Source organism: Chrysemys picta, chromosome 1 (assembly GCF_011386835.1).
Source record: "Chrysemys picta bellii isolate R12L10 chromosome 1, ASM1138683v2, whole genome shotgun sequence".
In the NCBI taxonomy this organism is placed as follows: Eukaryota; Metazoa; Chordata; order Testudines; family Emydidae; genus Chrysemys; species Chrysemys picta.
The window spans coordinates 299,249,671-299,265,607 of record NC_088791.1 but is presented as its reverse complement, the minus strand read 5'-3'; the positions used below and the strand labels follow the sequence as shown (position 1 = coordinate 299,265,607).

The window sequence follows — 15,937 nt, the reverse complement described above, 5'->3', positions numbered from 1 at the left end:
GTGATAGCTGGGAGAATTTGGCTCTAGCTAATTATTCTTAGACATCCCTGCGAGCTTGATGATATTAGCCCCATTTTACAAAGTAAGGGACTAAGGAAGACTGGTTAAGGACTTGATCCCATAATCCTTTACTTAGGTACCTAGACTTACTGCAGTCTTGCCCAAGGTTATGCGGTGAGGCAATATCAGAGTTGAGATTAGAGCACAAACATTCCTGGTTCCCAGTCTTGTGTTCAAGACCGCTAAACTATGCCTTTCTGTAGAGAGCATAGACTAAACATTACTACATTTGGTATGTAGAGTGCTAACTGCTGGTATCTGTACAGTTTTTATTAGTACAGTTGGGTCCTACATAATCATCTCTATTAGTTATTTTACCTTCTGTGTTACCGGTAACCCATTCATTTATCTGTGCAGCAGTGCTGTTAGGCTCACTGAAGTTGATTTTTTGCAGGCTGCTGTTTGCCCAGAGTGCAGTATGTTCAATGAAGTCAGGAGACAGGTGAACTCCAGCTTGCACAAATAGGGCACATGCCAGCTGAACCACAGGGCCTTGGCTAGAGTTGGTCACTTCTTCGTATCCGGTATGCAAGAAGTCCTGCACTTTTGGATCTGCCAGACCGGAGAAAAATTCCATGCTGTAATTCTCATGTTGAACTTAAAATAGCAAAAAGTGTTAATGATAATTCATTGCCGAGAAAATTGTCAGCACTTAACAAATAGCAATGGACCATTTCTTCCTATGTGATTGCAACAGCAGTTAACATAATAGGGTGTCAATGCTGATTGGGCCCTCTGGATGCTACAACAATGTAACGTAATTCAAAATTCAAGTATGTGAAACTATTAGTGAGGTGGAGACTATTGCCTAGGAATACTCTGCAGTACGTTGTACATACCGAGAGCTTTCTGTAGCAAAACACAGATGACATTAATAGAACAAAGGTCCACCAATGTTAGCTCCTCCCTCACTGCAATCACAGGAAAATGACTGTGTGGCCATGATCACTTAATTTTAAGGGATGAACCCTGCTCGCTGCTCCAGAGGAAAGTGAAGAAAGCCTAAGAGGTAACTTCCAATATGCCCTGGTGGAAAAATTTCTTCCTAATGTTAAATTTGGCTATTATTTTCACTCTGTGCATGTGAGCGAGAATCACTGTAACTACAGATCTGATCTATGTGTACCTGCAGGTGCCCTGGCTGTTCAGGTAACTGCCCATCTTTTTCATAGGAAGTTGAAGAGAATTCAAAACACTGATTAAATTCAGAGAAAAAAAAGCCTCTCTGTGTATTTAACCCAAGCTCTGTAGTGTTACTACTTACAACTGTATGATAGACATTACCTTGGAAATTGCTATATTGTGGCTGCACTAATTAGTTGACCTTACATCACATTCTATTTGCTCTTGTTTTAATAAAATACTCTTCTTCTTTGGGGGCCGCTGTGTATCCCCACTTATGTCTTCTGCTGTGAGAGTTAAGCTGCTGAACTGTATAACACTTGTGGGAGGAGAGGTGGGGAAATACAGTAGTGCTTGTGCTAACATGACATCTTTGGCTCCATCTATATAAGATAGTGCATCCCCCCATCCATCTCAGTTCCTTCTCTGCTGCCAGAGACCTAAGCAGAACTCTTTTTATTGTTAGTTCCTCCATCAGCCCTTTTGGCCACAGCTTTGCACTGGGCGCTCATGTTCAGTGGTTTATCCACCACAACCCACAATTCTTTTTCAGTCTCATAGACTTTAAGGCCAGAAGGGACCATGGTGATCATCTAATCTGACCTCCTGCACATTGCAGGCAACAGAACCTCACCTACCCACTCCTGTGATAGACCCCCCATAGCTTAAACTTGCAAGTGACCTGTGCCCCATGCGGCAGAGGAAGGCAAAAACTTCACTGGGCCCTGGTCTACACTATAAGTGTAGGTCGACTTTAGCAGGGTTAAATCGAATTAAGCCTGGACATGTCCACACGACGAAACCCTTTCTTTCGACTTAAAGGGCCCTTTAAACCGGTTTCTTTACTCCACCTCCGACAAGGGGATTAGCGCTAAAATCGGCCTTTGTGAGTCGGATTTGGGGTAGTGTGGACAGAATTCGACGTTATTGGCCTCCGGGAGCTATCCCACAGTGCTTCATTGTGACCGCTCTGGACAGCACTCTCAACTCAGATGCACTGACCAGGTAGAAAGGAAAAGCCCCGCAAACTTTTGAATTTCATTTCCTGTTTGCCCAGCGTGGAGAGCACAGGTAACCATGATGGAGTCCCAGGATCGCAAAAGAGCTCCAGCATGGACAGAACGGGAAGTATGGGATCTGCTCGCCATATGGGGAGATGAATCAGTGCTAGCTGAACTCCGTAGCAGTAAATGAAATGGCAAAATACTAGAAAAGGTCTCAAAGGCCATGAAGGACAGAGGCCATAACAGGGACGCACAGCAGTGCCACATGAAAATTAAGGAGCTAAGGCAAGCCTACCACAAAGCCAGAGAGGCAAACGGAAGGTCTGGGGCAGAGCCGCAAACATGCTGCTTCTACGCGGAGCTGCATGCCATTCTAGGGGGTGCAGCCACCACTACCCCAACCGTATGCTTTGACTCCATCAATGGAGAAACACGCAACAGGGAACCGGGTTCGGGGTACGCGGAAGATGATGATGATGATGAAGACAATGAAGATAGCTCACAGCAAGGAAGCGGGGAAACCGGTTTCCCCAACAGCCAGGATATGTTTATCACCCTGGACCTGGAACCAGTAACCCCCGAACTCACCCAACGCGTGCTCCCAGACCCTGAGGGCACACAAGGGACCTCTGGTGAGTGTACCTTTGTAAATATCACACATGGTTTAAAAGCAAGCGTGTTTAATGATTAATTTGCCCTGGCAATCGCAGCCAGTACAGCTTCTGGAAAAGTCTGTTAATGTGTATGGGGATGGAGTGGAAATCCTCCAGGGACATCTCCAGAAAGCTCTCCTTCATGTACTCACAAAGCCTTTGCAAAAGATTTCTGGGGAGGGCTGCCTTATCCCGTCCGCCATGGCAGGACACTTTACGACGCCAGGCCAGTAGCACGTAGTCTGGAATCATTGCATAACAAAGCATGGCAGCGTATGGTCCCGGTGTTTGCTGGCATGCAGACAATATCCATTCCTTATCTCTCTTTGTTATCCTCAGGAGAGTGATATCATTCACGGGTCACCTGGTTGAAATGGGGTGATTTTATTAAGGTGGCATTCAGAGGTGCCCGTTCCTGCTCGGCTGAACAGAAATGTTCCCCGCTGTTAGCCATGCGGTTGGGGGGGGAGAGGGGGAGGAGTGAAGGGATCATCCCAGAGAATTGGGTGTGTGTGTGGGGGGGGGGGGTAGTTGGGTTTGTGCTGCATGTTAACCCAGAAACCCCAGCCCCTCCTTTTACATTGCAAACTCATTTTAAATGGCCAACCCAACGGGTCCTTGGTATGGGAAATGAGGGCGCTACTGTTTGAAGCCATTCCCACATGTTATGAGAGTTAAAAAAGCCAAAAGGCTGTGGCTTACCATGGCTGCCTGCAAGCCGAATTCTGTTGCCTGGCACCGCGTGAGTGATCTCTCACACCAAACCGGCAGGCCCTCAATATAAGAGGAAAAATGCAACCTTGTAACGAAAGCATCTGTGCTGTGTAATGTGAACAGCAAAATTTAACGTGAAAGAGTGTACCCATTGTTCTCTAAAATGTGTCTTTTTTTTAACCACCTCTCCCTTGTCCTCCACCAGCTGCAAATGTTTCTCCTTCGCAGAGGCTAGCAAAGATTAGAAGGAGAAAATGGCGGACTCGGGATGATATGTTCACGGAGCTCCAGATGTCCTCCCATGCTGAAAGAGCACAGCAGAATGCATGGAGGCAGTCAATGTCAGACATGAGAAAAGCACAATATGAACGAGAGGAGAGGTGGCGGGCTGAATCGCAGGATGAACAGAGCAAGTGGTGGGCTGAAGATGATAGGTGGCATCAGCTTGCAGACAGAAGGCAAGAGTCGATGCTCCAGCTGCTGGAGCATCAAACTGATATGTTCCAGCGTATGGTTGAGCTGCAGGAAAGGCAGCAGGAGCAGAGACCGCCGCTACAGCCCCTGTGTAACCAACAGCCCCCCTCCCCAAGTCCCATTGCCTCCTCACCCAGAAGCCCAAGAACACGGTGGGGGGGCCTCCGGCCACCCTGTCACTCCACCCCAGATGATTGCCCGAGCATCGGCAGGCTGGCCTTCAATGGAGCCCGCTCAGATCACCGCGGCAATTATGAGCACTATGAACACCATACTCAGGTGATCTGAGCGGGCTCCATGATCCCAGTGCTATGGCGTCTGGTCTGAAAAAAGGCATGAAACTGACGGAGGGAGGGAGGGGCGACTGACGACATGGCGTACACGTACAGGGAATTAAAATCAACAAAGGTGGCTGTGCATCAGGGAGAAACACAAACAACTGTCACACAGAATGCCCCCCCCCCCAAGGTTGAACTCAAAACCCTGGGGTTAGCAGGCCGTTGATTTCACGGAGGGAGGGGGAAGCAAATGAACACCTCTATTTTTTACATCTTAAGCTGGCAGCAGATGGTGCAGCATGACTGATAGCCCTCGGCATCTTCTGGGTGCTTGGCAGAAGATACTGTACTACGATTGCTAGCCCTGATCGTCAAGACGGTTCAATAGGACTGCTGGCAGGACTGAGTCTCCAGGAGACAAAGCATGTCTGCCCAGGTATCTCTGATTGAACTGGAATACGACGATGATGGATATCAATCTTAGTACACCATCTACTGCCAAAAGGCAAGGGGCTGCTGCTGTGTAGCAATGCAGCCCCACGTCTGCCAGCACCCAGATCGCCGATGAAGGCTACCAGTCATACTGCACTGTCTACCGCCAAAAGGCAATTAGCTGCTGCTGTGTAGCAATGTAGTACCACGTCTGCCGGCACCCAGATGACATATGGTGGAGCTGAGCTGAGCGGGCTCCATGCTTGCCGTGGTATGTTGTCTGCACAGGTAACCCAGGTAAAAAGGCGCGAATCGATTGTCTGCCATTGCTCTGATGGAGGGGGAGGGGCATGATGGCATGTACCCAGAACCCGCCATGACGCTGTTTTGCATCATCAGGCATTGGGATCTCAACCCAGAATTCCAATGGGCGGTGGAGACTGCGGGAACTGTGGGATAGCTACCCACAGTGCAACGCTCCGGAAGTCGACGCTAGCCTCGGTACTGTGGACGTGGTCCGCCGGCTTCATGCACTTAGAGCATTTTATGTGGGGACACACACAATCGACTGTATAAAACCGATATCTATAAAACCAGCTTCTATAAATTCGACCTAATTTCGTAGTGTAGACATACCCTGGGTCTCTCTCATTCTGACCTGGGGGAAAATTCATACTGGACCCCAAATATGACAATCAGACCCTGAGCATGTGGACAAGACCCACCAGCCAGACACCTGGGAAAGAATTCTTTGAAGTAGCTCGGAGCCCTCCGCATCTAGTGTCCCATCGCCAGCCACTGGAGATATTTGCTAATAGCAGTCACAGATTACATGCCATTGTGTCAAGTATCGGGGGGTAGCTGTGTTAGTCTGAATCTGTAAAAAGCAACAGAGGGTCCTGTGGCACCTTTAAGACTAACAGAAGTATTGTGGGCAGTCTCATCATACCATCCTCTCCATAAACGTATCAAGCTCAATCTTGAAGCCAGTTAGGTTTTTTGTCCCCGCTGCTCCCCTTGGAAGGCTGTTGCAGAACTTTACTCCTCTGGTATTTTGAAATCATTGTCTAATTTCAATCCTAAATTTGTTATATCCATTTATTCTTGTGTCAGCATTGCTGCTTAACTTAAATAACTCCTCTCTCCCCGTGGTATTTATTCCTCTGATGTATTTATAGACACTGCTTTCCAGGATGGAGTCCCCCACCTGGTAAGCACAGCTGACAGTCTTTGTTCCTAGATAGATGTATTTACATTTAGCCATATTAAAATTTATATTGTTTGCTTGGTAAGATGGACACAAGCAAAGTCAGATTGCTCTGTATCAGTGATCTGTCTTCCCACAATTTTTGTGTCATTGCAAACTTTATCAATTCAAACTTTGTTTTCTTCCACATCATTGATAAAAATATCAAATAGTGTAAGGCCAAGAACCAATCTCTGTGGGGCCCCCAATGGTAACACATCTGCTCAGCGATGATTCCCTGTTTACATTTACATTTTGAGACCTAGCAGTTAGCCAGGTTTTAATCCATTTAATATGTGCCATGTTCATTTTATATTGTTGTAGGTTTTTAATCAAAATGTCATGCTCAGCCCGGGGAGTCCTGCTTATACTTAGATGTCAAAAGATGTTTATACTTAACAGCACAAGTCTCTTTTTGCATCTATACTATTACCTGGGTGGGACTAAGCCCCCTGGAAGATCAAACAGATTATTTGTTGCCTTTGGGGAGAGGTATAAGGGGGAGCCTATTAGTAACAAGCTCTTTCCCACTTGATTAAGAGACGTATTGGACGTTGTTACTTCGTCTCCAAAAAACCAGTACACTTGACTAGGGCCACAGTTGCCTCTGTAGCTTTTCTGAGCTAGGTTCCTATTGTAAAGATTTACAAAGCAGCTGTATGTAGTTCTGCCACACTTTCACTAAGCCCTAGTCGTTGGACTTGGTATCACACGGCAATGCTTGTGTGGTAAGGCGGTGTTGCAGTCTGCTTTTTCCTAGTATCAGAGGGGTAGCCGTGTTAGTCTGAATCTGTAAAAAGCAACAGACGGTCCTGTGGCACCTTTAAGACTAACAGAAGTATTGGGAGCATAAGCTTTCATGGGTAAGAACCTCACTTCTTCAGATGCAAGCCTCTTGCATCTGAAGAAGTGAGGTTCTTACCCACGAAAGCTTATGCTCCCAATACTTCTGTTAGTCTTAAAGGTGCCACAGGACCCTCTGTTGCTTTTTCCTAGAACTCCTTGCCCGCTGTCCTCTGATGGTGGCACCACTTGCTAAACTCCCATTCATGGGAATTCACAGAGGCTCTCAAAGAAGAAAGTTAGTAACTGCTGTTCTTTAAGAGTTGCCTCTGTGCAGCCACACTACCAACCCACTCTCCCATTTGTCTCAGTGTTCTTTGTATTTCAGGACTCCGTAGGCTAGGGAGAAGGAACTAAGGTTGTCTGGGAGGTGCACTTCCTTTTAAAGATGGAGCCTATGATGTAATTCTAATAGGAGAGTGCTACTGCACCACCAGTGGACATGGCTTTATTGTACAGTTCTGGAGCTCGACACTAGAGGCACTAGATAAATGTGAAGGCATAGAGGCAACTCTCGAAGAACAACAGTTTTCAATAAGTAACCTTTCTTTTATACATTCTTGGTTTTGGTTTGGTCACCTTGAAGTTTTAAAATACAATACTACTTTGCATCTAAATTCATCTAAAATCTATAAACAAGAGTGTTATTAGAAGCATTAAAATACAGATAAAATGGAGCTTAGTGGATCGTAAGAGGAATGTTGGGGGAGGGAAAACTCTGGAGCTTCCCCTTCTGGAATTTTCCCCAAATCATTCTGTTGAGAGGACGCACACACATGATTGATGTCCTTGAATCTCAGATTTTGGGACTGTGCTGGAAGCACAGCACTGTCCTTAAAGAAGCCCTTTGCCTCTACATTGGCTCCGGGACCTCCTGCTCTCCCCTCAAATGGAGACATGGTGCCAACATTTCCTCTGCCAGCAGCTGTTTCCAGAATCCCTTCTGAAAGTGGGAGGATGTCCACCGCAACAGGGAGGGGGGCCTTGAGCTGCACTGATTTCTCCATGGAGTTAAGGGAGGGCGATGATGTGCCCAACCTTCTCCTGCCCCATACAACAGCCCAAGACCCTGTGGAGTGTCCTCTGTGGAGTCAGGGGTAGAGGAGAAGGATCCTGCAGAAGTGGTGATACCCAGCCTACCCCGTATAAAGAAAAGGAGAGATCCTGGGAGACAAGCTCCCCCTTGGGCTTAACACACAAAATCAACTTGCATAAACTTAAAATACACTTAGCAGGACACTGGCATGTCCAATTTGACTTTATACAGAGATTTTGCTTAAATGTATTATTACAGAATCTAAAACGACTAGAAATGTGTCAATGAAATTCTCTGTTAACAAATTCTAATTGAAACAGGTTTTTATTTTGTAAATGGATTAACATCCCCCTGAAGTGTTTGCAACTTAAACACAGCAGCACTTTGCTAGTGCAGGAGAACCTGGGACAGTGATTGGCTTGAATTGACTACAAACAAAAATGAACATTACTAGCTTCTTTACCCCTTTTCAAAGGGGGAGAAATCCAAACAGGAAACAAACAGCATAAATGGGGAAAAGCAAAGTAGATTTTTCAAAATATTCTTCCCATTTTAATAAGCAGAGGTGGTGTTTATTATTATTATTTTATTTCATTGTGGTATAGCAGTGCCTAGAGACCCAATGGAAATAAGGGCCCCATTGTGTTAGGCACAACTACAAACACATAATAAGCAATCCCTGTCTCAAAGAGCTTCAATCTAACTGGACATGACAAAGGGTGGGAGGAGAAACACAGGCATAGACAGCTGAAGGGACTTGCCACAGATCACACAGCAAGTTAATAGCAGAATCAGGAATAGAACCTAATTCTCCTGATTGCCAAACCTATGTCCTATGAACAGGATCCTTCTGCCTCTCAGTGAGGACATTTTAAGTATATGGGGCCAAATTCCAAATTGGCTAGTTTACACCACCCGAGAATCCAGTACATGATTTTTAACCTAATGGTGTCCCTTTAATAACCTGCATGAAGACTAATACAGCTTAGTGTTAAAGCTTAGCTCTGTTACTCTTTAAGGGGAAAATATTGAACTCCTTGAACAGATGTCAAGAAGAATCAGATTTTTTTAGGTGTAAAGTGCCTTTCTCATGTGTTTTGCATTAGTATACTAGTGTTTGGCAAGCTCCCATGTGGATGTAAGAACTCAAAGATGGTAAAATAAGAAGCAGATGTTATATGAGATGCAGTATCCTCAGCTTGTAACCTTAGTAACAACAACAATCTTAGCTAACCAAAGTTCTGAATTTTTACTTGGAGGCTAGTTCAAAACTGCTTTCAAATATTTTATTTGATATTTATTATTCAGACAGACAACTCTTTGGACATTATTTTGCTCAAACAGCCTGTGCTAGAGCAGATATTAGAAAAGCTGCAGAGCATTAAAAGAGGTTATTAAAGCCAGGGAAAGCTGATTCTCTCTAAAGAGTGATTGAACTTTCAGTGGATACTGATGGCTATCGGGGTAGTTTTTGCCAGATTGGTGCATTTTTGTACCACATCCCTCATTATAGTTAAAGGCAGAGCTACAAAAATGTTAGCACCAAAGTATAATAGAGGAATGCAGTTTTCTATCTGCTGTGTATGTCAGTGAGTTGGTTTTACTCATCTCAAGGAAAATGTTTATTTGATCTATTTCTGCTGGATTTAGCCAAACATGCCATTTGGGGAAACAGTTTTTCTTTCTTTTTCTTTCTTTCTGGAAGTTCATTGTTACTGCAGATTGGTCATAGTTGCCATTCTGATTTATTTTCACATTAAACACAAGTAAGTTTACCTGAAGTCAGAAACCTATGTGGTTTGTGATGTGTACAACTAAAACTAATGCCAGCCTTTCCTCAGGGATATTCCATTTTGTTAACTTTATCCACAGCACGGAAGGAAGGAAGAAAAGCATTGAAATAAGTAATAGGTTTCACCAATCAGTGGAAAACCTCTTTAGTGCTATTTGTCACTTTTTATATGGGTGGGACTATTGCCTTAATTTCATTATCTAGTCCATTTTCTAAAGCTCTCTCAATAATTAAGTCCCTAAGAGGCAAGATGTATGGCAAACAGCAAGGTACAATGCTTACATAAATGAGTAGTGGTTAAAAATTACTTGACTGCATTGTAGCAAAATGGCATCATTGCAAGTAATACCTTTGTTTGATAGGGTTTGTGCTGTAGATACTGTGTGTGAGAGGAAGAGAAAATATATAGCACATATAGTTTTTTTCTGTATATAATACCTAGATTGAGCTGGAATGGTTATTTCTGAATACCAATACTTTACAGAAAGGCAATAATGACTAAGTAAGGTTACAGAACACAACATAGCAATCTCTATAAATTTTAACTTTTGCCTTCATGTGATGAAAATAAATGTCATGCTTAAGAATACTGCTCGCTCTAAAGCTGGCACAGTATGTATAAGCTACAAATTTTGAAGATGAGACAGTCATCTGTTTTCTATAACCAGTGTGCAGATCATGAAAAATAGCTATGGATATATTGTGTCAGGTGGTAGGATTAATCTTTGGTTAAAATGGAAAGAAAATCCTGAGAATCCAACATTAGTTTAGCTGGAGTTACATGTTCCTTCCAGATCTTCATTTTTTTAATGTAGTTGTTTTAAAGTGTAGTAGAAAGAGTGAGCACTGCTCAGAAAGAAGTAGGAAGAATACATACATATCGGCTGGTTGAACAGTTCCTACAATTCAGTCAAATATGGAAAAAAACAATGCAGTATGAACTCTTACAGATCTTGTTAATTAGAAAGAAGTTTAGCTTGATTGTGCAATTGCTTTCTCATTAGTCAAGGAAGCTGTAGTGTGAATTTATGATATAATGCAAAGCAGTTATTGCTAAAAAATAATTTGTCAAAGTGCAAATTACCTTGGATGTTGTATCCAAGAGCATTTTCCAGCTGCATAAAGGTGTTTCCTTGAGCTCCAAACTGCAGTAGCCCCAAAGAAATGGACACACTTGCTGGTGCAACTATCAAGTTAGTTCTGTTCTCTGGTTGTGCTAATCGCTGGTAGAGATTGATGTCAAATTCAGTTTTCAACTCCTTTAGCTCATCATAGAGGTCACAGCTTCCACTGGTTAAGAAGCAAGAGTACAGAACGAGCACAGTGAAGACAAGGGGCAACATGAAGGCACACTATGGAATATCTCCCCCGGATAATTACACCTGTAATTAACAATGCGAACAGTCAGAAAATGATAGGGATGGATGACGTGAACTATTGCTTTACATGCTCATTAAGCTGAGACTTACCATGGAAACAAATACTGGTAAAAAAACCTACCAAGGCACAGTCCAATTGATGTCATGCATAAGGAAAATATCTCTGGACACTGATGTGCTTTCACCAGCTAACAATGTCCAGTCTTCAAGACCACAGCCAGTATAGCAACTCTCATTTGATGGTTGACCATTACAATACACGTGACCCAGATATGCACCCACAAAAAAATGATTCATACTCCATGGTATAAAAAGCAGCTGTCCAGCATATTAACTACCTGTTCAATTTTGACCCTTGAGTGCTTACAGGCTCTATATCCATCGGCTGCTACATCCATAGTTAGGTACCTAAATAAAAGTGATTAATTTTCAAAGGTGCTGGACATCCATAGCACCCGTTGACTTCCATTGGGAGTGGTGGTACCGAGTACCAGGCTTGAGAATTTTGACCTTAGCGTGCAAAAGTCTGCAGCCAAGGCATCCCTCCCAAATACCAGGATAGAATCCCTCCCCTGCAAACGGGGTTGTATTTGCAAAAGACCTCTGTGATCGCTGACAGAGTCACCGCTTCGGATTTTTATGGGGGAGAGGCGGAAATCATCTTTTTAATCAAGTCTGAGGTAGTATGAGATTAAAACTACTTAGAATGTTTCCTAAAAAGCAATAAATAAATTGACCCTCCAAATTGCTGAAATGAGACAGTCGTTTTCTACATACCATTTTACATTCTGAATATTTGAAACAAATGTGTATTTTTTAAAAAGTTACTCCGGCTTCAGTTTAGGATTTTACACAAATCTCTTTCTGTGCCCTTTGCTCTAGAGAGCCCCTCTAACTCCTTATGTTTACTCACAGTTAGCTGTATTTAATTGCCTTGCTGTGTCCTGTGCGGCTGAGCTGGAGCTCTGTATGTACTTCTGTCCCCTTCTTTAATAGGTGGTGGAGTAAGGTCTAGGTCATGAGACTGCATTTAAAGGAATAGTCAGTGATCGCAGTCTCTATCGGCGATGTCTGTACCACTCTGTCCAAATTCCTGTAGGCTACAGACTCTAGGTAGAGCCAGGCAAAGAGGCATGTCATTGATCAGCAAATCCAAGGCAAGGAACAAAAAGGTACAGGAAAAGCTTTGTTATCTGGCATGTTGGGGGAAATGGGGGGTGCCAGTTAGTGAAAAATTCCGATTAACTAAGAGTTATACTTATCAATGGAGGGAGGGAGTTTGAGTGCGGGAGGGGGTTGGGGTGCGGGAGGGTTGCGGGGCACAGCTCTGGGAGGGAGTTTGGGTGCAGGAGGGGGCTCAGGGCAGGAGGTTGGGGCGTGGGAGGGGATGCAGGGTGCCAGATCCAGGCGGCGCTCACCTCAGGCGGCTCACTGTAAGAGGTGACATGTCCCTGCTGCTCCTAGGCGGAGACGCAGCCAGCGGCTCTGCACGCTGCCTCGGCCTGCAGGCACCACGCCCGCAGCTCCCATTGTCTGTAGTTCCCAGCCAATGGGAGTTGCAGAGCCAGTGCTCGAGGCGGGGGCAGCGCACTGAGCCCCCGTGGCTGTTCCTCTGCCTAGGAGCAGCAGGGAGATGTCGCTGCTTCTGGGGAGCCACGCAGAGCCAGGTAGGGAGCCTGTCAACCCTATTGAAAATTTATATTGGGAGATATCAGAAATGCCGAGATGCATATTATTACATTAATCTGTAATTGTATTCTTCTTATCATGTAAGGATTAAAGGGTAAATTGAACTAGTGCCCAAACTGGAAATCAGACTAAAGGGTGGTCTACACTGAAAAATTACATTGGCATTGATACATTTCTCAGGAGTATGAAAAATCCACACCCCTAAGAGATGTAGTTAAATTGACCTAAGCCCTGCTGTAGACAGCACTAGGTGGATGGAAGAATTCTTCTGTCTATGTGGATTACCTACAGCGAAGGAGAACTGCAACGGTAGCATTTCAAGTGTAGACATAGCCTGCATCTCTCTTCACCTGTCATGCTACTCCACTCTTTTTGTTGTTTTTAAAATGAAGGTGAATTTAGTGCTAGGGGAAGGTGCTGGCTTGACAGTTTGAAATGCTCAGTTTCATGGCGGGATAGTAAAGAAGGGCAAGAGGATGAGTATTTAAGCTCCAGTTTTGCTAAGCATTAAGAGCATGCCTAATTCTAAACACATGAGTTGTCCTATTGATTTCAATGATATTATTCCCATGCTTAAAGTTAAGCACCTGCTTAAATGCTTTGCTGAATGAAGGCCTTAATTCTTGCACCTCTGACTACTGTACATCTCGATTTGGATTGGTTACTGGGTGTATGTCTACATGGGAATTAAAAGCCTGTGGCTGGCCCAGGACAGCTGAGTTGGGCTCACAGGGCTTGGGCTCCGGGGCTGAAAAATTGCTGTGTAGACATTTGGGCTCAGGCTGGAGCCTGTGCTCTGGGACCCTGAGAGGATGGAGGGCCCCAGAGCTTGGGATCCAAGCCCAAGCATCTGCACGTTAATGTTTAGGCCCTCAGCCCAAGTCCTGTGAGCCCGAGTCCGCTGACCTGGGCCAGCAAGGGCTGTGCTGTGGGCCTTTATCCCCACGTAGATGTACTCTGTGAGGTTAAAGGCTCTCCAGTACATCCCAGTGCATCTATGCCCTGTCCTAGCAGACTCTTTGCACATCAAGGCTTAGGGAAAGGGGTAGGAAATGCTAGAGATGTTTTATTTCACTTATAAAATATTAACAACCTTTTTGTGCCCATTCCTTTCATAGCTAATCTATCACTAAGCATTGACAAGCACAATATAATATTTGCCATCACCTCATAGACTCAAAGACTCATAGACTTTAAGGTCAGAAGGGACCATTATGATCATCTGGTCTGACCCCCTGCATGCTGCAGGCCACAAAACCGTCCCTACCCTTCCCTTGACTTTGCTGATGAAGTCCCCAAATCCTGTGTCTTGGTGACTTCAATTGGCAGAGAACCCTCCTGCTAGCGATCCCTGCCCCATGCTGCGGAGGAAGGCGAAAAACCTCCAGGGCCTCAGCCAATCTACCCTGGAGGAAAATTCCTTCCCGACCCCAAATATGGCGATCAGTAAGACCCCGAGCATGTAGGTAAGAGTCTCCAGCCTGACCCTTGTTAGCCATTATACTATTTACCTGCTCTAGTGGCATAAATTCCCACATTAAATATTCAGAATTGACTGACACAAACTGCCTATACACAGCAGATAAGTGATATACCACCAAATTCTGATGTAAACTTTCTCGAGCCTGAACCCACCTAATACCTTGATGCTACTATTATTAGAGTACATACACCTGGATGGGAATCACAGGAAAATGTATCTGGCCCCACCTGGTGGACTGTGGCTCTGCAATACCATATTGTGGAGGATCAATCTTAGGGTAAGTCTACACAGCAATTAAACACGCGTGGCTGGCCCGAGCCCAAACGTCTACACAGCAATTTTTAGCCCTGCAGCCTGACCCCCATGAGCCCGAGTCAGCTGACCTTTATTCCAGTGTCGACACCCTGAAAGGGTAAAGCCCAGGCCTTTACCTAAGGCTCAGCTTGGGCTGTGGGCATTGTGGAAGCAATGAGCATGGTGCCATCAAAGAAGGTATTAAAATCCACCAGTTGGGGAATGGTAAAAGACACTGGGCCTGATTCTGGATTGCTTTGCACCTTGTATATTCATTTACACCTTTGCAAAATTGGTGCCAAATGCTACTATTCTGATTTGGGAGTGTTTTACACCCATGTTGCACAGGGCTAAATAGCTATGGAAGGCGTGTGGCAGTGGAGAATCAGGCCCGTTATGATTAAGGCACAACAGACTACAAGTTCTCTGGAAAAGAAGAATAGAAGAAAAAAATCATACTGGCTGATGTGGCATCACAGGTGGTGCTGAGACATCTGTGATTTTCTAAAACCCTATATTAGTATTGAAAAAGCGGGGAAGCAACCAAACTGGAGGACTCTGACTTGCAGGGAAAGATAGTGGCATCAAGAAAATGAAGACAGTCACAGTAATTATGGGAAATAAAATGAGCTTTTATAAATTTAATGGGGGGGGGGAGGGGAGTACATTCATTAGTGATTGAGGAGAGGGATGAAATGAGGGACAACCCAAAAATACAAGAAAAATACAGTAAAGATATTTGGACAATTAGGCTAGAACCTATAAATAACTATCGCTAAGGAGCAGATAGGGAAATACTAGGGCAATAAGAACATATATACATCAGTTAATCTGGATGTGCACCCCAAGGTATTATGGAAATTAGTTGGCAATTATTATTGTTAAATTATGGAGAAGGTACCAAGGAGGGAGGAATTATTTAGTGTAGGACAGTGAGATATAAGGAAAGGGTAATGCACTGATCTGTAGAAAGGAAAAAAAGAAGCCTGACTATCAGGAAATACTTCCTAATGCTGAGATACATTAGACTGTGGAATAGTCTCCCAAGGAATGCCCCAACATCTGGAACTCTTAGGAGTAGCTTGGACAAAATATGGGAAGTAGGCTGGAACAATCCTGCATTGTCATGGGGCTGGACTGGATGATCTAATAGGGGCTGTGTCTGGTTTCTGTGGTTCTGTGCTGAGCCCCTGGAGGTGAGAGCATGCCATGAGTTACAACGTTCTCCAGGGAACAATTCTGGCCACCTGCCGGAGCAGCACTGAAAGGCTTTGGCGGGAGCTAAGTCCATCTCTCTCCATTGGAGGGGTAAGATCACTGTGACACAGGGCCGGGCAAGGTAAAAGGCAGCACCTTGTGGCACCACTCTCTCCACCATCACCACCTCCAGCCAGAGAAGAAATCTGAGGGAAGAGTCAGACAAAAACTGCCGATGGAA

At 44.6% G+C, this 15,937-nt stretch overlaps 2 protein-coding genes across 2 annotated transcripts in view; one reads left to right on the top strand and one right to left on the bottom strand.

Annotated features, from left to right (window-relative positions):
- SERPINE3 (serpin family E member 3) overlaps window positions 1-12,199 on the bottom strand; it is a 29,296-nt gene extending 17,097 nt beyond the window's left edge. Inside the window, exons 1-3 of the mRNA XM_042842750.2 lie at window positions 11,947-12,199; window positions 10,739-11,036; window positions 379-612 (exon numbers count right to left, since the gene is read on the bottom strand). Of these exons, the coding sequence (XP_042698684.2) occupies window positions 379-612; window positions 10,739-10,997 (493 nt within the window). The 5' untranslated portion in view covers window positions 10,998-11,036; window positions 11,947-12,199. The remainder of the gene's footprint in view (window positions 1-378; window positions 613-10,738; window positions 11,037-11,946) is intronic.
- LOC135980879 (uncharacterized) lies at window positions 603-6,804 on the top strand. The gene is made up of 2 exons (XM_065581255.1): window positions 603-2,818; window positions 3,759-6,804. Exons 1-2 carry the CDS (start codon window positions 2,410-2,412, stop codon window positions 4,313-4,315), a joined length of 966 nt encoding a protein of 321 aa, XP_065437327.1. The 5' UTR covers window positions 603-2,409; the 3' UTR covers window positions 4,316-6,804.
- Window positions 12,200-15,937: the final 3,738 nt, after the last annotated feature.

Bases quoted from the DNA above. Each gene is read 5' to 3' on its own strand.
- LOC135980879 (XM_065581255.1), top strand. From the start codon at position 2,410: ATGAAGGACAGAGGCCATAACAGGGACGCACAGCAGTGCCACATGAAA. The intron at 2,819-3,758 runs GTGAGTGTACCT...GTCCTCCACCAG, and splicing joins GGGCACACAAGGGACCTCTG to CTGCAAATGTTTCTCCTTCG.